Genomic DNA, 21,624 nt, shown 5'->3' with positions numbered 1-21,624 from the left:
TGAATTTCAGCATCAAGCACCCAAGACATGTAGCTTTTGCCCGATATATCCAGGGCTACAAATTCAAGTTTAGAAAGATTTGACATTATTTAGGAAAAGAAAGTTCTTACCTCAGATACTTTCAAAATATTTGCTCGAGATGGCAAAGTCTCGGGCTGATAACGTATTATAAAATAAAGACTGTAAAGTAAAGACAAGTATAGAGAGAAACTGATATATTATTTGAATTCAAACTGATGTTCATAATGAGCTGAAATCTATTCTATTTATAGAAGAAAGGAAGCTGCTGTGTAAGCTGCTACTGCAAGCTGCTATTATACCAGATATGAATAATCTTCTACTGAGAGCAATGTTTATTCATAACGGAGTACTGAATGGATAAGCTCATTGTACCCAGTATAGATAATCTTCTACTAGGGGTAATGATTATCCATAACGGAGTACAGAAAGGATAAGCTCATTGTACCCGGTATGTATAATCTTCTACCGGGGATAATATTTATCCATAATAGAGTATCGAAAAGAAAAGCTTATTATACCCGGTATGAATAATCTTCTACCTGTGTTAATATTTATCCATAACCAGGTACCGAAGTGATAAGCTTCTTCAGGAAGCTTATTTCCAATAGAGTACTAAATAGATAAACATATTTACGGCGGTGTCCCATATGGATAAACTTCTTCATGAAGCTTATTTACAATGGAGTACTAAATGAACATCCATAATATAATATATTTATAACATAATGTAATTAAATAAAAAATAGCCTTCCAAATACCAATAGCTAGGAAAATGGGTGAAATTACGAAGTTAATTACTGACTCCGTAAATTTTCTTTTTCTTTTACCTGCTTAAGAAAATATTAATTAAGAGGAGTTTTTGACTATTTTACCCTTATTTACATCTTAGGATGAAATCTCTTCATTAAATATTTACTGCATAATTGAGGAGTAGTCTTCAAAGACAATTACTACTATTAAGGGTAAAATAGGGAAAAATAATTATTTTTATCTTGAATTTCTTAAACAATAAATAATTTGAAACAATTTATTTTTAAAAAATACGGCAGATAATAATTTATAAATAGAAAAAAAGTGTGGTTCATTTGAACACTTGACGTGTGAAGACTTAAGAGTTTGGTACACTACTATTCCACGATTATTTTTATAAATTCCTTTTTTTGACTCCTTCCTTCAATCAAGTTCAAAGACAATCACAGGCTCTCTCCTTCTGTCTCCACGTTACTAATTTTCCGGAATTGCAAATCCTCATTCTTCAATTATTCTTTTAAATATATTTCCCCATATAATCTGTTTAAATGATAATCAAATTTTTGTGTCGCACCCCTTTTCTTTCCTATGTCACCTCCTCAAGAACTTCATTTTTTAGCTCAAAACGTCACTTCTTCTCTAATTATCCGACAAAAGTCATCAGTTTCTGCAAAAATCAAGGTTACCCTTGTTCTATTTTTCTATATTGATGAATATACCATTTCTGAAATTTTTTATCTTGTGTAAATTCAACCAATTATTGTCATTATTTTAGCTAAATTGTCCAAGATTAGGCTCTATTTTATCATTTTTTCTAAATTACTACCTGGTACTTGACGTGGTAGGAGGTAACAGGCGTGCAGTAAAATTAGTCGAGGTCTGTCCTCGACACCGGTCATCAAAAATAAAAATTGTCAGCTTTATATAAGTGTAACCAATTATTGTGAATATTTTAGCCAAATTGTCCAAGATTAGGCTCTATTTTATCAGTTTTTTTTTAAATTATTATTCGGTATTTGTGCGGGTGGGAGGTGAAATTAGCAAGGATGTGCGCAAACTGTTGAGTACAGTGGGTATCAGACAAAAATTGTTAGCTTTTTGCAAGTGTAACCATTTATTGTGAATATTTTAGGCAAATTGTCCAAGATTAGGTTCTATTTTTATTTCTTTAATTGACCCTTTTGTGTTTTTTTAAGTTTTGAACGAGCCTAACCAATTTATTTTTAGGCAAATTGACCAAGATTAGGTGTAGTATTTACCTACACACAAGGTCCTCTGTGAGTTGCTCTGTAACTCCAGCAATGGCAAGGGAGAAGGAAATGGAACAAGTGGACAGAATATTAGATGCAAAAGAGGATGACCATGGTGGGGTGACAGTGGAAATGACTAATGAGCCCTTGGACCCTTCTGTCTTTGGTTCTTTGCTTAGAGCCTCACTTTCTCATTGGAGACAACAGGTATTTCTAATATGTATATTTTGTTTTTGGTTATTTATTTTTATGATCGGTGGTGTTCGGGCCACCTCATACGCACTTCGAGGCTTGGGTAGGAAGAAATCTTTTGACTCCTCTGGGATTTGAACCTGAGCAAGGATATTTGTTTTTGGTGTTACTATTCAGATTCTATTTTCAAATTTCACTCAAGTTCTTGATCATAAAGTTAATGTTGTAGGATTCCCTTTAGTCGTGAATAAGTTGAGAAAAGATTCTTTTTTTCGGTTCAAATCCTGAGGCAAAAAATACTATTTCTTCCGTAAATCTTGGTGGGCAGAGTTATTCGGAGCCTGTGTCGGTGGGAGGTTGCAGTTATCCTGTGGAATAGTTAAGGTGCGCAAGATGGTCCAAATACCACTCTTTTGAAAAAAGAAAAATTCTTTTGTTGTCTGTCCTACTTCATTGTAAGGTCCAGGGTTTTGAATGGTGTCTCCTCACCCTAAAGTAACAATAAAGTTGGAAAAAGGTTCTTTTATCATAACATATAATACTGTAGATGATTTATTTTTTCCTTTTTATCCTGCTAAGTTTGTCCTCTGAGACTGCCAAAAAAGAAAAAAAAAAACTTCCTTTCATACACGTTTATTTGTTTTTTTAGTTGCTCCGGCACACCTTAGTTATCACAAATTTAGAGGTTTAAGAGGTACCCAGGGGGTACATTACGTGCTGGGTTGTTAGCAATACGTCCTGTTCGTATGGAGTAAGAAGTAGAAGGAAAAGAAGAAGACTGTGTGTGTTACCATGTGGCTATTAATTGAATGTCACGCTGAGCTGATTTCAATGTTGATTTTGTTATCTTGTCTATTGTGCATGTTGCGACTTCATCCTTTGGAAAATGTTGCGTAACGTCTAGTATACAATCTGCTGAACACCAGCTCATTCATGTGCTAGAAGTAGGAAGTGGTGATTGAATAAATGTTGTGTCACACTGTCACTTGACATGACCAAATTCAGGGCTCCATAGCTAAACTCTGGGGAAGTGTGAGTCTATTAAATTTACCTGTCTTTTGAAAACACTTATTGTGTTGAAATGCTTATATGGATACTATTGGAAAAAAAAGAACAGTTGTAAGTTTGCAGGGTGATGATTACCTTTAGATTGGACTTCTGAATTTCTATGCATTAAATTTTGATTCAAATTCCATCCTTGATAATAGGTGGACATGCTTGCAGGGTAAAAGAGGTGTTTGGATCAAGTTACCTATTGAGCTTGTAACGCTTGTTGAACCTGCTGTTAAGGTAAGTTTGTCGTTCTTCTTGATGATTAAATTATATTCGCCCCATCTCAATTTCTGATACAATTATCCTATTTCTTTGCAGGAAGGATTTTATTACCACCACGCAGAACCAAAATACTTGATGCTTGTGAATTGGCTCCCTGGAACTGCTAACACTATTCCGGCAAATGCGACACATAGAGTGGGTATTGGTGCTTTTGTCATCAATGAAAGGAATGAGGTATATTTTGGTGTTACTCATTCTGCCTAATGGTCATGTATATAAACTCAGTTTTGTTGGAAAAGCTAGAAAAGAGACCAATCATTATAATACATTAAGGAAAGAACAACTACAAGCTGCTTCAACATGGAGGGTCTTCCAACTTTAGTGGGGATTAGATTGATGAGCCATTTTTGTTCATTATGCACCTCAAAAGTACATGATTGTATGTGTTTATTTCATTAATTGGATACATAGACAATGTTACTATTCATAAAAAAAAGAGCACAAATGACAGTCGACTGAAGATTTTCTTTTGCTTTAGTTTTCTTAATACCTTGTTGTTGTTGTTACCACTTATTGCCACTGATTCTTTTCATTTTGTCTTTACCTGAGGGTCTATCGGAAACAACTTCTCTGCCCCAGGGTAGGAGTAAGGTCTGCCTACACACTACCCTCCCCTTACCCCATTTGTGGGAATCTCACTGGATTTTTTTTTTTTTTTTTGGTTGTTGTTAGAGAACAAAAAAACAAGTAACAATAAGGTCTGATCTACAGAAATCATAGTCCAGATTCAGATCAAAGTAAGTTAGATGGCTTCTTTTGAAAAAGAAGACGGTTTCATTGTTATTTGGCAAGTCTGCAATATGTTCATGATTGGTCGAGATTTGTGTCCAACGTGAGTATCATGGATGGTATAGAATTAATTGGCCAAAATTACTTTATAAAGGGGAAAATTAGGTACATGATCACAGACTCGCAGGTGGGCGATTTTGAAGGGAAATTAGGTACATGTGGGAAGATGGGAAGATGCTACTCTGGGTATGAGGATGTGTAATGAGGGTCCTCGTAAGGTGGTAAGGTGAGATTTCAGCAACCTTACTCCAGTTCCGCAAACTGATGTTCTGTAGTCGAGGTTGCCAGAAAAAGAGCACATTCTGTGTTTGGGGAGTTTAACTGATAGAACCAGGGACTTACGAGACTGAGAGATGGGTTATCCTCGAGGCAAGTTCAAGTCAATTTCTTGTAGAGATTATTTCTCAAGAGAAGCAGAAGGGACTCTCCTTCCGAGTCTGTTTACAACCCCAAAAGAAGCGAGTTCTTCTGTATAGAAGGCAGCATGTAAATAATGATTTTGCGCAAGCCTGCCAGTGAAACTTATCCACTGTGCCTCTAGCACCAAATCTTGAAGCCTTTCTGGTGATTTCCAAAACAGTGAAGCATCTGCTTTCCTGCTGCAAAATAAGAGAATTGAGATTAAAAGGGAAAAACCTGCATTTGCACCTCATGCAGTAATATGGATAGATTGAAGGAAAATGAATCGGAGCTTCTGGAGAAATGAAAAAATCTATATTCCATATCCATTTTTATAAAAAGAAATTCTGTGGAGTTCACGGTATATCTTTACTAGGATAGTAATTGGGTAAACTTTTTCTGGAGAGTCTCTTTTATAAGTGGCGGAGCCAGAATCTATACAAAGGGGTGACAAAATCTAAAGAAGAAGCCAAAAAATAGAAACTATGCTGCAATAGGGAATGGAACTTGCGCCCCTGTCTTTTATACAGGCTTTATCTGCTTTGTATATCCTTCTATAGGGGTACTCCTTACCTTTTGGTATCAAGGAAAATTGCTTATCCGAGATAAATATTAATTAATAAATAAATAAGTAAAGATAACATAATAAGCTCTATATGGAGGTTGAATTAGTTTTACGAGTTTTTTGCATAATTTGCAAAGGGATGTAAGTGAGAAGAATGGGTCAGTGTTGCAGAATCCTTATCCTAGCTGCTCCCTAGTGCCTATCGGTGTTCTCTGCCAATAAATTCAGTCAGAAAACTTGTCTTTTCTTCCTAGACGTGAATGAATGAGTTAAAACTTGTATAGCTCAAGGTTATGTTCATGGACTATAAATCAAACTAACAGTAGTTATCTAGTGAAATCGAATATATAACATCACTGAAATAATTCCCTTTACATACTGATTAATGATTTTTTGACCTTGGCCAGAGGGCGAATTCAGTGTGGGTTGCAAGAAGATATCTTGTTGTGTGTATGGCACCTCATGTTTTTATACCTTGACACCATTACTTGGTTGGATGTTATCTGTCAATTTTCTTTGTTATGGACCACCTTACCCATCTCCTCGCTGTTGCACACTATAGCTTCTTTTTTTTTTCTTTTTCAAAAATCGGAAAAGGTTTCTTCTTTCTCCATGTACATCAATCTGATAGTGTTCGGCTTACATTTATTTCTGTACTTAGTAAATTATTTGAGTACTTGCAGTAATAATTTCTTTCAAATGCTAGGTGCTAGTTGTCCAAGAAAAGAGTGGACGATTTCGTGGAACCGGTGTGTGGAAGTTTCCTACAGGAGTTGTTGATGAGGTATGTTTGAATGTTAAAATCGATGCCATATAAGAAACTCAAATTAATTTAAATGGAGGGTTAAAAAAAAAGAAGCAAAACTATCCGCTGCAAGAATATCTGCAGTTGTGTTGACTTTTTATCCGCAGGGTGAAGATATATGTGATGCAGCTGTCAGGGAAGTAAAAGAAGAGACAGGGGTGAGCAAGTATACTGATGAAATTTCTTGTTTTTAAATAAAAACTAGCTATTCCATATGCTAGCTTATTTCAGGATTTAGTAACAACCCTCACTTGGTATATTGATGCAGGTTAATGCAAAGTTTATAGAAATACTGGCATTCAGGTTGTCTTTTGCTTAAATTTGTTTAAGTTACTCTTATGTCTTAAGTGTGTGTTACATTCTTGATACTATGTATGTAAAATCGCGGTGGTTATGCTCTTGTTCCCTTCTGATTGTGGAATGCCAACAACATAGTCATTGAGTAGATCACGACGTTAGTAAATGCTTCAGTCATCTTCTTTTTACATGATATGAAACCTTTTGTTGTCCCTTACATGTTCGGTCTGTTGCAGTTTCTGCATTTCATACTAAGATGCTTAATTTGTGTTTGAAAGATGATTTATTAAATTGCAGGCAAAGCCACAAGTCATTCTTTGACAAGTCGGATCTATTCTTTGTTTGCATGCTACAACCTCTCTCCTTTGATATCCACAAGCAGGATGCAGAAATAGAGGCAGCCCAGGTATCAGAACTAGGACGTCCTAATATAACAACTGACCCAGTATATTTCCACGTATTCCCACATGTGGGGTCTGGGGAGGGTAGTGTGTACGCAAATCTTACCCCTATAGTTGAGACACTACCATTTTCTGTTTTCCCTTTAACAAACATCTTTTTCCTCATCTGGGCAAATCTTGCATTCTTTTTTGAAGTGTTTTTAGCTGGACTCTTGTTGGTTTGATTTCGGACAAAGTAATCAAGTAGAAACAGTTGACATGAGCTTTAATTGACATGCAGTGAGAAAATTAACTTGGATCCATCTAACTTATAGAAAATTACGTGCAAACTTGTAGATGGCAAAGTAAAACTGCATTAAATTAGCAGTTCCCAGCTCCACGCTCATGTTTTTCTCTATCCTTTTTGATGTTTTTCTACTTGCAGTGGATGCCATTTGAACAATATGCAGCTCAGCCGTTTGTCCATGGACATGAGCTTCTAAGGTACATTTCTGACATATGCTCGGCAAAGATGGAGGGCAGGTATACTGGATTCTCCTCAGTTCCTACAGTGACCAGTTTTTCTCAGAAGAATACCTATTTGTACATGAATGGCAATGTTAGAACAAATAGTCGCGACGACCCCTGTTAGAGGAAGCTAAAAAATTGGTTCTTCCCTCTCCCAGAGGGGGAAAAGGAAGAAATATGGATAGGATGTTTGATTCACCGTGACTTCAATGAAGTTTATAAAGGTTCAATTATTTTATATTATGATGTAATGACATGGGAGCAATGCGATCCAAAGTGTTCTGTGATGGAAGTATTGGCTTTCAGATTTATATTTTTGAATGCAAGAAGAGCCTTGGCGTAATTGGTAAAGTTGCTGCAATGTGACAGGATGTGACGGGTTCGAGTCGTGGAAACAACCTCTTACAGAAATGCAGGGTAAGTCTGCGTACAATAGATCCTTGTGGTTCTATCCTTTCCTCGGACCCCGCGCATAGCGGGAGCTTAGTGCACCTAGCTGCCATTTTTATTTTTTATTTTTTATTTAATGTGAAGACAAGCATTAAGTGTACAAGAATTATTTGTGTATTTATGTTTGTTTGATTGGTGTTTGGGGGAGCCTTGGAACGACGGTAAAGTTGTCTCCGCGGGGTTCGAGCCATGGAATCATGCACTGATGCTTGCATAAGGTAGGCTGCCTACATCACACCTCCTGGGGTGCGGCCTTCCCCAGACCCTATATAAACGCAAGATACTTTGTGCATCAGGCTGCCTTTTTTGCTTGGTCTTTGGAACTCTCTTCTACCTATTGAAGTGTCACACAGAGATATCTAAACTTGGTGTATTTCGTTCAAACCACTATAAAGTTCTGGAGATACAAAAAGGAAAAGAAATGAAGTAGAATAAAATCTAATCAAACTAAAAATATATTTAAGATGCAAAATTAGAGATTGAACCACTAAGCATTTGTGTATAGCCTATTGCCTAAGCTTTGTTGGTCCAGGTTACTCGATACTTGTATTGAGGAGAAGTAACAAATACTCAGTGAAATAATCGAAGTGATTTTAAGTTGACCGAGACATCAACATTATCGGGGAAAAAAACATTTGTATAGACCTATACGTTGTATTATTTAGTGCTTCTACCTAAAATGACATATTTTAGAATGGGAACATTGTATTAGAGTTGAAAATAAATTGCAAATAGAAACCACATTTCTATGTGCACATTGGAGACCATTTTTTTTTTATATTATCTAATCCATACATAAATAGATTGGATATAAAAATAATTGAATCATATAGAATGTACAAGTGATTAAGCTCAGAGTATGAGTAGGCACTAAATTGATTTTGAAACGAATACCATAATAAGTTATGTGGGCAATGGTGGACACTTTTGCTCATTGTGTTTCTGCTAGGAAAACGACTTTTCCAAATAGACACGTGCAACAGAGCATAAGTTCGAAATTTTGTATTCCACGTATTTAATAGAATTTACGGATAATTTCATAAAACTCTTCTCGCGTTTCGCTCCATCACACTGACCTCTCTTGTAATTTTGGATATTACACTTACGTCCTTTATTTGATATTTTTGTAACTCTTCTTTTAACCTAATATTTTAATGGAGACAAAATACATTATAATAAATCTGCCCTTTTTAAGATTCTATTTTATATAATTAATATTGTGATCATTTTAAGAATAGTATTAAATAAGGTATATTCGTAATACTGAGATTTGTTATGCTAGAATTATCTTTATCAACTGTTTGATTTGATGCATTAAAAATAACATGCATTGCTTATTTTAATATAAATTATTCATTTACAAAAATACTTTCTACATTCTTTGAATGCATTTGAAAATGGTTTTGAAAGGTGAGTTCTATCTTTATATATATTTATTCATGTTTTAAAAATCATGGTAAAGTTAATTCACATTTTGCTATGTATAAGAATAATATTGAACATGGTGTATAATTATGCATGTATAAGTTATATATAAGTTGAAAAATACTACCAAATAAGGGTTAATAGTACTAAAGTTATTGCATATATTATTTTTCCTAATACATTCTACCAAACAATACCTTAGTGTTAAAACACCACAGTCCACACATATGAAGACGAATTTAGGAACTAATCTTATGAGTTCGAAATTTTAGGATAATGACCTCAGGTGCTAATTATTAAATTCAAAATTGAATATTTTATATATTTAATAAAATATAACACATACCAATCCGAGTTAAGCAGAACTCATAGTTTATATTGTAGATCCGCATCTACACGTATAAAATATTCACCTTTAATTAGTTATATTGGAGAAAACGAGGCTTGATACAAAATTAGCCACAAACAAGTTTGGATAATTGGAATCTTATTGAAAATTTGTGTGAGCATAAAAATATTCTTATTTTTTTTTAAAGTATCATAAAAATATATTTTTCTAATAAAAAATCTTTGAAAATTTTGAACTTTTTTCAAGGAAAAAGATTCAAATTTACCCCTTTATTTTCGAATATTATATATATTTAACCTCCGTTATATTATTAGACCAAATTTATCTTATAACGAATGTTAAATGTAGACAATATCCTAAAAAAGAGTGATATATTTGGCCGTTTTTCCTTTTTCAAACAAACACGTAATATTATTGTTTGATGTATTAAATTATATCAAGATTAATTAATTATATACGACTCAAAAGATAAATTAACACAATGATTATTTCACTCAATCCATTGAACCATAAGTAATTAGTTCCAACTGGTACACCTAAATATCATCTTTAACCTCAGCCTTTCCTTTTTCAGGCTTTCTTTTGTGTTCCTCACTTCACTCATCTGCACTTAATCTAATCTAATTCCATAATCATACACAAAAACAAAAGCCAATCAAATCCTACAATTTCATCTAATCTAAGCACCCTTTGTCTTTAGATCCTCCATATATAATTAATTCACACAGTACAATATTCTTTGAATAAATCAAATATAATGGTATAAAGAATCTCTTTTGTTGTAGATTCAAAGTGGGTTATTTCTTTCTGTTTCTGTGGTTAAAAATACTAGAATAAATGGGGAATGTTAATGGAAGAGAAGATTTAGAAGAAGGTGGAGGCAATATTATCCCATCTGGGGTTGAGGAGGTTGATGGGGTTGATTCTGGTGGGGCCCAAGAAATCATGGCCGTTCAGCAGGTTGATGGAGAGTTCATGGGCCAATCTCCACCGTCCAGTCCTAGGGCTTCTGCTTCACCTTTGATGTTTCGACCTGAGGTCAGTTTGTTAATTTTTATTACCTTTGGTGGAGGGGTAGTCATTTTTTTTCCTGATAATGTTGGTATTCGGGACAACCTGAAGGCAGTAATTTCTTTTATGTATATATACTATTTGATGAATCCCTTGACTTCTTGGTGTATTTACTTTTTAAAATTTTTGACAAACCTGGCTCTGCTACTGCATGAGTGCACCTCGGTTATTTCACCGGGTACCTACAATCTTCCGTTAGCAATGTAATGGGTAACTCTACCCACTAGGCTTAGGCAGATTAGAAGAAATAATCTCGCACTTTCTTGCCTTCGATGGGATTTGAGCCTGAGATCTCATGATTCTCCTTGAACTTTATTGAACACTAGGCCACACTCTTAGGTAGAGGGCTAGTCATTTGTTTCCCTTTCTTGGAAATGTGGGGTGGAGGGATAGTCATTTTTTATAACAGTGGTGTCCCGGATGGCTTGCACGTACCTCGACTATTTCACCGGGTACCTACAACCTTTCATTAGCAATGTATCGAGTAACTCTGCCCATGAGGCTTAGGTAGATGAGAATAAATCATCCCATATATTTTTGCCTCTGATGGGATTTGACCATGAGACCTCATGATTCTTCATGCATTTTATTGACTACTAGCCACACTCTCGGGTGCGGAGGGGTAGTCTTTTTAGTTTTCTTTTTATCTTAGTATTCTCATGTTTTTAGTATTGGAATGAAAGAGTTTATATGAAGTGGAATGCTTATTGTGGATTCATGTAGCCCACTTCAACTAATTAGGATTTGAGGCATATTAGTTGTTGCTTATGTAGGTGTAAATTTCAAATATATTTCTGTTTAATTGGTTAAAACTATTTTGGGTCGCGGCGTAGCTGTTTTTTTCTTGTTTAGGTGTAAAGTTTTATTATTTTTCTATCTAATTGCATGTAGGTGTAGAGAAATCTTTTTTCTATTAGGATTGAGGCATAGTAGTTGTTGTTGCTTATGTAGGTGTAAAGTAATCTTTTTTTCTTTTTCTGTTTAATTGGCTGAAACTAGTTTAGAATTGCGGCATAGTCAGTTGTTGTGTTAGTCTTTGTACATCTAATTGCTTGAAGTTTGAGGAATCAAGTAGACTTAGACTGGAGCTATTTCAATACAATAGATGTTGAAAACAATAAAGGTTATCACTATAAAGTGTTGTATATTGACTAATGTTGATTTCTGTTATCAGCTAGCGTGGAATCTATATCTCTCATGTTTTATTGATTTCTACAAGATTACTAGTGTATAATTAAGGTTCATCATGTTCTTAGTCTGATTTATCTTATTATAAGAGATAAATTGTATGATCTACTCGTAACCTTCCTCCAAAAAAGATAATTTATATGATAGACATTTTTTGTTTTCAAATGTTTGCCCCAGATGCCAGTGGTTCCTCTACAGAGACCCGATGAGGGGCACGGCCCAAGCATTTCATGGCTGCAAACCGCTTCTGAGTATGAAGAAACCGACGAGCAAGGAGTTCCAACCCTGATATCTTGGACACATGACTGCAAAGAAGTTGCTGTGGAGGGTTCATGGGATAATTGGAAGTCAAGGTTAGAAGTTTAATTTTCTCATCCACGTTCTACCTCAAAGCACAATTTTCTCATCCGTTATCTCTACATAGACTTCGAGGTTGCAAGTTAACGTTAAAATTTCAAACTCTTGTTCCAGGATGCCTCTGCAAAAATCAGGGAAAGATTTCACCATTTTGAAGGTGCTTCCTTCAGGGGTTTACCAATATAGGTTTATAGTTGATGGACAGTGGCGGTGTTCCCCTGACTTGCCATGTATTCAGGACGAAGCAGGGAACGCTTACAACCTTTTAGACGTGAAGGTATATTTGTCATCTTGTTGTCATCGCTGTTACTACATCTTCAGGATTTCATTGATTTCTAAGTCTAGTTTTGTGTTGTACTGTTTCTTATGTTAGAATAGTTATGTGAATATATGTAATTAGTCCTAGTCCTTTATGTAATAGGAGTAGGTTATGTGTTATGTATACATATAAATAGGGCTCATTGTAACATAGAATATTAATCAATAATATTTTTCTCCCATGCATTCTCACATGGTATCAGAGCATTGGTGAGATAATTATCGTTGTGCGTCATTCCAACGACATCTGGGAAGAAATCAGTCATCACCGTGCAATTTTCCGGAGACTTAAGCAGCTGCTTACGTCAATCTAGAGTTTCAGTGGGGTTTGTGCAAATTCTAACACCACCACAAGGTTCTCCTATCACCGGCGACCAAACCCCAGTGAAGATCTCCGGCAGATAACGTCACACGCGCCGTCACGCGCCTTCGACAGTTAGTGTTCCGGCGAGAGTGTCACCTCACGCGCCGGCGCGTGAGGTCGTTTTCTGGCATTTTTCAAATCTGATTTTTCTTCTGGGCTGGTCGCCTGCCTTTTCCGACTTGACCCTTCGAGATTTTGTGGTTTCTCAGTTACCGGAAAAATGTTTTCCGGCAAGAGCAATGGTTTTTCCGGCGAGAGCAGTGGTCTATCACTGTTCTTCTCACTTTCCCGCCACCTTGTTCACATACAAAGGTCGCCTGTTGATTCTGTCCTCAGTCATTTAATTTCCACCGTTTCGTTGACTTCAATTTGCTTCCGACGAAGATCTGAGAAGTACAACAGTGTCCGATCATTATAATAGTTTGGTTCCAATTTCTAATTACTTGATTTGAGGGTATCTCATCACTATTGGTAATCTTCATCAGATATTTGGCTTTGATCTCTCTTAAGTTCATTATAATGTCACTCAGTTCTGATGTTTTTGGGTCAAATACTGTTGGATCCTATACTTTGAATGTTCATATTGGTGTCTTTATCAGATTATATCGAGTTCCTTCAGTATAAAGCACGTAAGCAGATACCTTCTGTAGCTCAAACAGGTAATAGCGTGACTTGTGTCTCTCAATCATCTTCTTCTTCCGACTCTTGGGTCATTGATTCAGGTGCATCTCATCATATTTCAGGTAACAAATTTCTTTTTACTAGTATTTCATATTTCCAATCTCTTTCAACAGTCACAGTGGCCAATGGGTCTCAAACCATGGCAACTGCAATAGGCCAAGCAAGTCAACTTCCTTCCTTACCTTTAGATTCAGTTCTTTATGTTCCCGGTAGTCCTTTTAATCTCATAGCCGTTAGTCGCTTAGCCAAATCACTTAAATGTGCTGTTTTATTTCGTGATGACCTTGTTTTTATACAGGAACGCAGTACGGGGTGTATCATTGGTACCAGACATGAATCAGATGGACTTTATTACCTTATCCTTGCAAAATCACATGGACTCACATCTTGTCTTCCTTCAACAACTTGTCTTGTTACTGATTCACCAGATGTATTACATAAACGGTTGGGACATCCCAGTTCGTCAAAACTTCAGAAAATGGTACCTGACTTGTCTCATTTGTCCACTCTAGAGTGTGAGTCATGTCAGCTCGGTAAGCATACTCGCTCCCATTTCCCTCGGCGTCTTGATAATCGAGCAGTCACCTTTTACTTTAGTCCATTCAGATGTTTGGGGTCCTAGTCGGGTCAGTTCTACCTTGGGATTCCGCTACTTTGTCAATTTCATTGATGATTATTCCAGGTGCGCTTGGATATTTTTGATGAAAAATCGATCTGAGTTGTTTTCTATTTTCCAGACCTTCCACGCTGAAATTCAAAATCAATTTGAGGTTTCTATTCGCACATTTCGTAGTGATAATACCCTAGAGTATTTGTCTTCCCCATTTCAGCAGTTTATGAGCTCTCATGGAATTATTCATCAAACATGTTGTCCGCACACGTCCCAACAAAATGGGGTAGCTGAACGAAAGAATAGATATCTTATTGAAACTGCTCGTACCCTACTCATACAATTTCATGTTCCGTTGCTTTTTTGGAGGGATGCAGTTCTTACATCTTGCTATCGTATTAATCGTATGCCATCTTCAGCTATCCAGAATCAAGTTCCATTCTCTGTCCTCTTTCCCTACTTACCTTTGTTCTCTTTTCCACCCCGTGTCTTTGACAACACGTGTTTTGTTCATAACCTTACTCCAGGAAAAGATAAATTAGCTCCTCGTGCTCTTAAATGCGTATTTCTAGGTTACTCGAGAACGCAAAAGGGATATCGATGCTATTGTCCTGACCTCCAGTGGTATCTTATGTCTGCTGATGTTACCTTCTTTGAAACCCAATCATACTTCACAGGTCCAGGTAGTCACTTAGATATTTTTGAGGTGCTACCAGTTCCGTATTTTGGAGATTCAGTCACTATCTCCCATTCATCTTCCTCCATAGCTCCAGTTACAGCTCCACCACCTACAGCTCCCGTTGCAGCTCCACCACCTATAGCTCCAATGCCACCACCTAGTCCAGTGCCACCGACTATAGCTCCAGTGCCACCACCTAGTCCAGTTCAACCTTCTGCAGCTCCACCACTCCTGACTTATCATCGTCGTCCGCGCCCAGCATCAGGCCCAGCTGATTCACGTCCTGCATCTGACCCTGCTAATACTGCGGACTTGTCTCCTCTTAGTCAACCGATTGCACTACGAAAAGGTATACGTTCCACACTTAATCCTAATCCCCATTATATTGGTTTAAGTTACCATTGTCTGTCATCATCCCATTGTGCATTTGTATCATCTTTGTCCTCTGTTTCCATCCCTAAGTCTACAGGTGAAGCACTGTCTCATCCCGGGTGGCGACAAGCTATGATTGACGAGATGTCTGCTTTACATACAAGTGGTACTTGGGAGCCTGTTCCTCTTCCTTCGGGTAAATCGACTGTTGGTTGTCGTTGGGTGTATACAGTCAAAGTTGGTCCAGATGACTAGGTGGATCGACTTAAGGCTCGTCTTGTTGCCAAAGGGTATACCCAGATATTTGGACTCGATTACAGTGATACTTTCTCTCCCATGGCTAAAATAGCATCAGTCCGCCTTTTTCTATTCATGGCTGTTGTTTGCCATTGGCTTCTCTATCAGTTGGACATTAAGAATGCTTTTCTTCACGGTAACCTTGAGGATGAGGTTTATATGGAGCAACCACCTGGTTTTGTTGCTTAGGGGGAGTCTAGTGGCCTTGTATGTCGGTTGCGCCGGTCCCTCTATGGTCTAAAGCAAGCTCCTCGAGCCTGGTTTGGTAAGTTCAGCATAGTTATTCAGAAGTTTGGCATGACTCGTAGTGAAGCTGATCACTCTGTGTTTTATCGGTATTCTGCTTCAAATCTCTGTATTTATCTGGTCGCTTATGTTTACGATATTGTTATTACCGGCAATTATCAGGATGGTATTAGTAAGTTGAAGCAATATCTCTTTCAGCACTTGACTAAGGATCTGGGCAGATTAAAGTATTTTCTGTATATTAAGGTCGTTCAGTCTAGCTCAGGTATTGTGATCTCACAATGGAAGTATGCCTTAGATATTCTTGAGGAGACATGAATGATAGGTTGTAGACCTGTTAACACTCTGATGGATCCGAATTCTAAACTTCTGCCAGAGCAGGGGGAGCCTCTTAGCGATCCTGCAAGATATAAGCGGTTGGTTGGTAAATTAAATTACCTCAAAGTGACTAGACCTGACATTTCCTTTCCTATGAGTGTTATGAGTCAGTCATTGGGATGCAGTTGTCCGCATTTTTCGGTATATAAAATCAGCTACAGGCAAAAGTTTATTGTTTGAGGATTGAGGCCATGAGCAGATCGTTGGATACTCAGATGCTGATTGGGCAGGATCACCTTCTGATAGACGTTCTATTTCTGGATATTGTGTCTTAGTAGGAGGAAATTTGGTATCTTGGAAGAGCAAGAAACAGAATGTGGTTGCCCGGTCTAGTGCAGAAGCAGAATATCGAGCAATGGCTATGGCGACATGTGAGCTAATTTGGATCAAACAGTTGCTCAAGGAGTTGAAATTTGGCGAGATTAGTCAGATGGGACTTGTGTGTGATAATCAAGCTGCTTTTCACATTGCGTCAAATCTAGTGTTCCATGAGAGAACTAAACACATGAGATTGACTGTCACTTTGTTAGAGAAAAAGATACTCTCGGGAGATATTGCTACAAAATTTGTGAAGTCGAATGATCAGCTTGCAGATATTTTCACCAGATTCCTCACTGGTCCTCGTATTAACTACATATGTAACAAGCTCGGTACATATGATTTATATGCATCAGCTTGAGGGGGAATGGTAGAATAGTTATGTGAATATATGTAATTAGTCCTCGTCCCTTATATAGTAGGAGTAGGTTATGTGTTATGTATACATATAAATAGGGCTCATTGTAACATAGAATATTAATCAATAATATTTTTTTCCCGTGCATTTTCATATTTGGAAACTAAAGATCCAATAGGAACTGATTAAATATATGTCACATCCATGCTCCCTTTGGATTGATTTGAAGATGTTCCTGAATTTTGTTATTGGAAATTTTGTTAGTAGTCCCCTAGGCTTTGGTCTAGCGGTAAGACCACAACACGTGATGTGTGAGTTAGGTGCATGTCAGAACCTTGCTGCTAAGAAAACCTGGTATTTAAGTGGAGAAGGGTAGAGGAGAGGACCCATTTCACCGAGTTTCAAACCGTGCACCAATGAGCCTGGGAATTTCTCAATTATAAAAAAGATATTAGTCAAATTAACTGCACCAACTCAAGCTGTGTAGCGTGTAATGCCATGGAAGAATACATGAATACAAGTTTCTGTTACATCAATGTGCATAAAATAGTGATTTGTGATGCATTCGTGAGCTGAGCCTACTTGTAGTAAGTAGTGTCTGCTTATTGAACTCGCATCTCAAATGTGAATTTGACTTCAAACTTGATGAGAACTCACATTATGACACTGAGACTGACACTTCTGAAGGAGTTGTCTTTATGGCTCATCCTTATATACAGGTGTAGATAATTCGAATTAAGAGGTTTCTGAAATTGCGTATGGCTCTTCTTCATAGATCCAAAGCTTCTCATGAGTTGCACTTATGCCAGTGGTTTTGGGCTGTCAAAAAGATTTGGTGTTCAGAAATGATATGGAAAAAGATTTCATGTGTCTCTATAGTCTAGGTCAAATCTATGCTGAATCTCACTATATCTTAGCATCAACCACACACACACACAAAAAAAAAAAAAAAAAAAGAACCTTAGCTGTGACACAATTTTTCACAATTTTCTAGTTTGTTCATGTCTACTACAACAAACAATAAATTTGCCTCAGTCCTAAACAAGTTGGAGTTGGCTATGCGAATCCTCACTCACCATGTTTCTCCATTTAAGCTCAACTTAGTTTGTTAAAGGACATTCTTGGTACTAATCATCAGTAGAATACTTTACCTTGTCAAAAGAAAAAAGAAGCTCAACTCAGTTTGTTCATGTCTGTGCAATAGAAAGTACGGTGAGAGATCACAAAGCAAATGTCTGTATATGTCTTTTTTTCTCTCAAAGAAAATCATAGACAAGTAGAGTTCATTATGGTTTTTTTGAATTACACCCACCCACTGTATTTACTACAATTTCGGTTAAATAAAAGTATCCCTAATTTATAATCCTGATGGGAACATGTGCAACATCTCTGGACATATTTAATCTATGCGGATGCTATTTTGTATGCATCATCATGTTGCTTAAAGGGGGTTGTTAATTCATTTACTCGGTCAAAATTGATCTGAGAAATTTCTAAAAGAGAAACCCCCTCGCCTTGCCTCCATGGCTGGAAAAAAATAAAAAAGCTGAAGAGGGAATGTGAAAAGATAAATTTTAATGATTTAATAGGCCTTTTTTATTTTTTTGATATCCTCGATATCCTTCTATAATTTCTAATTTCATTTTTTTAAAAATGATTTTGGATTTTTTCTCAATTTTGCAGAGAACCTGTTTAAGAATCCTTTTGCATAATACTAGAATACCTTCTTTTTTTGTCTGTGTCGGGGTAGTCTTTTGGATGGGAAAAGCTAAAGTGTTGATATCCATGTTCAATCTTAAAACAAAAAAATCTAAAAATGATATCCATGTTTTTCAGATTCAGAGTGAAGAGATGAACTTTCCTTTGGTGAAATTTGTCGCTTCTTTAGTGCCTTACTCAGCCTGACCGTGGGGGTTATTTTCAGGGAATTTTAGGTGTTACTGATGATTTCCCACACTAGATCCTTCTTTTCTTCTCTGTTTCTTCTCTATTCAGTATTGGTTCACGGTTCATCATACTGGTTGCCTGCAAGCAAATGGCCTTATAGATATTTTTCTATTATTTGATCATTGTCGTCCACCAAATCATGCATCTTTTCAGCTATAAGCCTGATATGTTTAATTAATTTGTTTATTATTTTTATAGGTTTAGCAGATAAAGATCAGCTTTTCACATGTTATTGTGCTGCTGTTAATTATGGGCTTGTAAATGCTTTACTTATCCTATGTAACCCCGATATCCCACTTTGCAATGAAGATTATTTTGGCTGTTTTTGAGTTCTTTAGATTTTGTTACTTCCACTATTCTGTGATTTTCTTTTTCATTTTGATGTCCATAACTTACTTTTATTTCTAGTGGATATTGATGTGAATAAAAGCGCATTCTAGCACTTAGGTGAAAACCGCTTGTGGAGTAATACGGCAAAATATGTAGCAAGACAAGCTTGATCCGCTCCAACCTTTTTTTATATGGTAAACACCAGCGCTGCGAACTTCCCTCTTCAGGGGACAGTGGCAGCCTCATGGTTGGAGGTGGAGGGCTCTTTTCACTAGGCTATCCCGCCTTTGTCGTGTGGTTCACCCAACCTTAGGTTGGTTTTGAGTACAAGGGAGCAAAAGTGAGTTCCATTTTTCACTCCTGGGTAGGAGGGGTTTTGAGGGGCGGGGTTTGGGGTTTACCATATCAAAAAGAAAAAAGAAAACGTACAAGCATGATTGGCCCGACTTTGTTTGATGACACGAGTTGTTCTCTAATTAGTATTAGCCAAAGCTTGCTCGAATGAATCATAGAAGTCTTACTCAACTTGCGTAGCTGCCTTTACTGGCTATTCTCATCATTTGATGTATTGATAGTTCTAAACTGAGTTCATCAGTTTCTGATCCCTTCACCATTGGGTATGCCGATGGGGTGAAGACCACACACTGATGAAAGTTAGACTTGTTTGATGGGCATAACTAGCTAACTATGTAGTAATCTGATATTTTCTAAAATTAAAAAAAAAAGCATGTAGTAATCTGGTATAGTTTGTTACATCTTCCTCCACGCTCTCCAGAACAGAGGCAAAGCCAAAATTTTGAGTATATGCGGTCTAGATTCTAGAAAATACAGCTTAGTAGGTTCTGGATAAATCATTTGTACATACTAAGTGTATTTCTTAACACAAATACAGGGTCTGGGCCAAAGCTACTGGGTTATGCCGAACCCGTAAGTTGAAGGCTAGCTCTGCCCCTGTCCTGAAAGCTTGGTTGGACAAACTCTTCCAAGGCTCCACTATCCTACTTAATGCATAATCACCTACCTTGAAATAAAAATACAAAAGAGAAGAAGAAAAGAATATATATACCATAAGATAGTAGCAGAAATCTTAAGTGGACTTGCAGATTGTTGGCTCATCAAAAGCACAGCTGTTATGTAATATCTTTTCTTTTCTCTCTTAAGCTTAATGGAACAGGCCAGTGGCTTTGCCCGTCTGGGGGATCACCAAAATTACATCGCAGCATAATCAATACAATCGAGATGATTACATCATATGCTTTTCTCTCTCTCTCTCTCTCTCTCAGAGGAGAAATGTGTTAAAGCGCTTAATTTAGTGCAATTAGTTACTCTTTTGCTTTGGCGTGCTATAACTTGACAAACGTTGTCTTTGCTGATGCAAGTGCAGGATTACGTTCCAGAAGACATTGAAAGCATTTCTGGTTTTGAACCTCCTCAATCCCCAGATTCCAGCTACAATAACTTGCACCTTGGAGCTGAGGACTACGCAAAGGAGCCGCCTGTGGTGCCACCCCATCTACAGATGACTTTGCTTAATGTCCCTTCATCTCACATGGAAATTCCACCGCCGCTTTCAAGGCCTCAGCACGTGGTGCTTAACCATCTCTACATGCAGAAAGGAAGTAGTACTCCTTCTGTGGTAGCACTTGGTTCAACTAACCGGTTTCTGTCCAAATACGTGACAGTGGTTCTTTACAAGTCAATACAGAGGTGAAAGTTCGCAAACCTGTCTTTATGATAGTCTTAAATAACTCAAATATTAGTAGCAACATAGACCAGAAGGTCGGAGGTTCGAGCCGTGGAAACAGCCTCCCGCAGAAATGCAGGGTCAGGCTGCATACAATAGACCCTTGTGGTCCGGCCCTTCCCTGGACCCCGGACATAGCGGAAGCTTAGTGCACCGGGCTTCCCACTAGTAGCAACATATTAAAGTGAAGCATGTGGCTCATGGATACTCCAGTTAAAAGCAAAAGGCAGTAGAGGTAATGCTTAGAAGTTTTAATGGTAGCAAAGCTTGACTGTGACTTCCTCCATTTACTTTGCCATCTTTCTCATTTGGCCCTTCTTTCTTTAACACACAGTTGATCAATTCCGATTCTGTATCTTTTTTTATTTTTTTTTAATGATCTTATAGATTTGGCTTTAATATAGTCAATAGATTTTTTATTTTCCTACATGGCCAAACTGGAAAAAAGAAATGTTGAAAAAGGAGGTGCTGATTGCACTAAGCATTAACAATCAAGAATCTTTTACAGGAGAAAGGAATGAAAAATTGGAACTCCTATGTTCTTAGAGTTAAATTTTATGAGAAAACAAACCAATTGTTTCTCAATAAAGTTTTCTAGCTTACTTTTTACTAAAAAGGAAAAAGAAAAATTTGGGATCTTGAATCTTGCCCTCTCAGTTTTATAGTAATACTTATTTTTTTAATTCGTCCATAACTAGAAGTTTCGGGTTTGAATTGTAATTTAGAAAAAAAACCATTTAGGAGACGCTTTCCCCTTTAATTGGCCTTATGTGGCGCGAAGCTAGATTAGTCGAGGTCTTAATACATGTACTGATTTTCGGATGAAAACCC

At 37.0% G+C, this 21,624-nt stretch overlaps 2 protein-coding genes across 4 annotated transcripts; both read left to right on the top strand.

The window, feature by feature from the left end:
* The first annotated feature begins 1,176 nt into the window (after positions 1 to 1,176).
* Positions 1,177 to 7,654, top strand: LOC104229792 (nudix hydrolase 2-like). 2 transcript variants are annotated; one of them, XM_009782491.2, is made up of 9 exons: positions 1,177 to 1,452; positions 1,999 to 2,228; positions 3,422 to 3,503; positions 3,585 to 3,722; positions 6,008 to 6,085; positions 6,214 to 6,264; positions 6,375 to 6,409; positions 6,701 to 6,809; positions 7,229 to 7,654. In XM_009782491.2, exons 2-9 carry the CDS (start codon positions 2,161 to 2,163, stop codon positions 7,433 to 7,435), a joined length of 768 nt encoding a protein of 255 aa, XP_009780793.1. In that variant the 5' UTR covers positions 1,177 to 1,452; positions 1,999 to 2,160; the 3' UTR covers positions 7,436 to 7,654. The 2 variants fall into 2 exon arrangements, with proteins under 2 accessions (XP_009780793.1, XP_009780792.1); XM_009782490.2 differs by having other exon boundaries at positions 1,202 to 1,452; positions 3,438 to 3,503.
* Positions 7,655 to 10,073: 2,419 nt separating this feature from the next.
* On the top strand, positions 10,074 to 21,196 carry LOC104229793 (SNF1-related protein kinase regulatory subunit beta-2-like). Of its 2 annotated transcripts, none has more exons than XM_009782492.2 (4): positions 10,074 to 10,573; positions 11,972 to 12,147; positions 12,266 to 12,428; positions 20,434 to 21,196. In XM_009782492.2, the coding sequence occupies exons 1-4, from the start codon at positions 10,373 to 10,375 to the stop codon at positions 20,758 to 20,760; spliced, it is 867 nt and encodes a 288-aa protein (XP_009780794.1). In that variant the 5' UTR covers positions 10,074 to 10,372; the 3' UTR covers positions 20,761 to 21,196. The 2 variants fall into 2 exon arrangements, with proteins under 2 accessions (XP_009780794.1, XP_009780795.1); XM_009782493.2 differs by lacking the exon at positions 10,074 to 10,573 and adding an exon at positions 10,666 to 11,058.
* The last annotated feature ends 428 nt before the right edge of the window (positions 21,197 to 21,624 follow it).

Source organism: Nicotiana sylvestris, chromosome 5 (assembly GCF_000393655.2).
Source record: "Nicotiana sylvestris chromosome 5, ASM39365v2, whole genome shotgun sequence".
Classification (NCBI taxonomy): domain Eukaryota; kingdom Viridiplantae; phylum Streptophyta; class Magnoliopsida; order Solanales; family Solanaceae; genus Nicotiana; species Nicotiana sylvestris.
The sequence above is the reverse complement of the archived record's forward strand: the minus strand, read 5'-3'. Positions and strand labels throughout refer to the sequence as shown.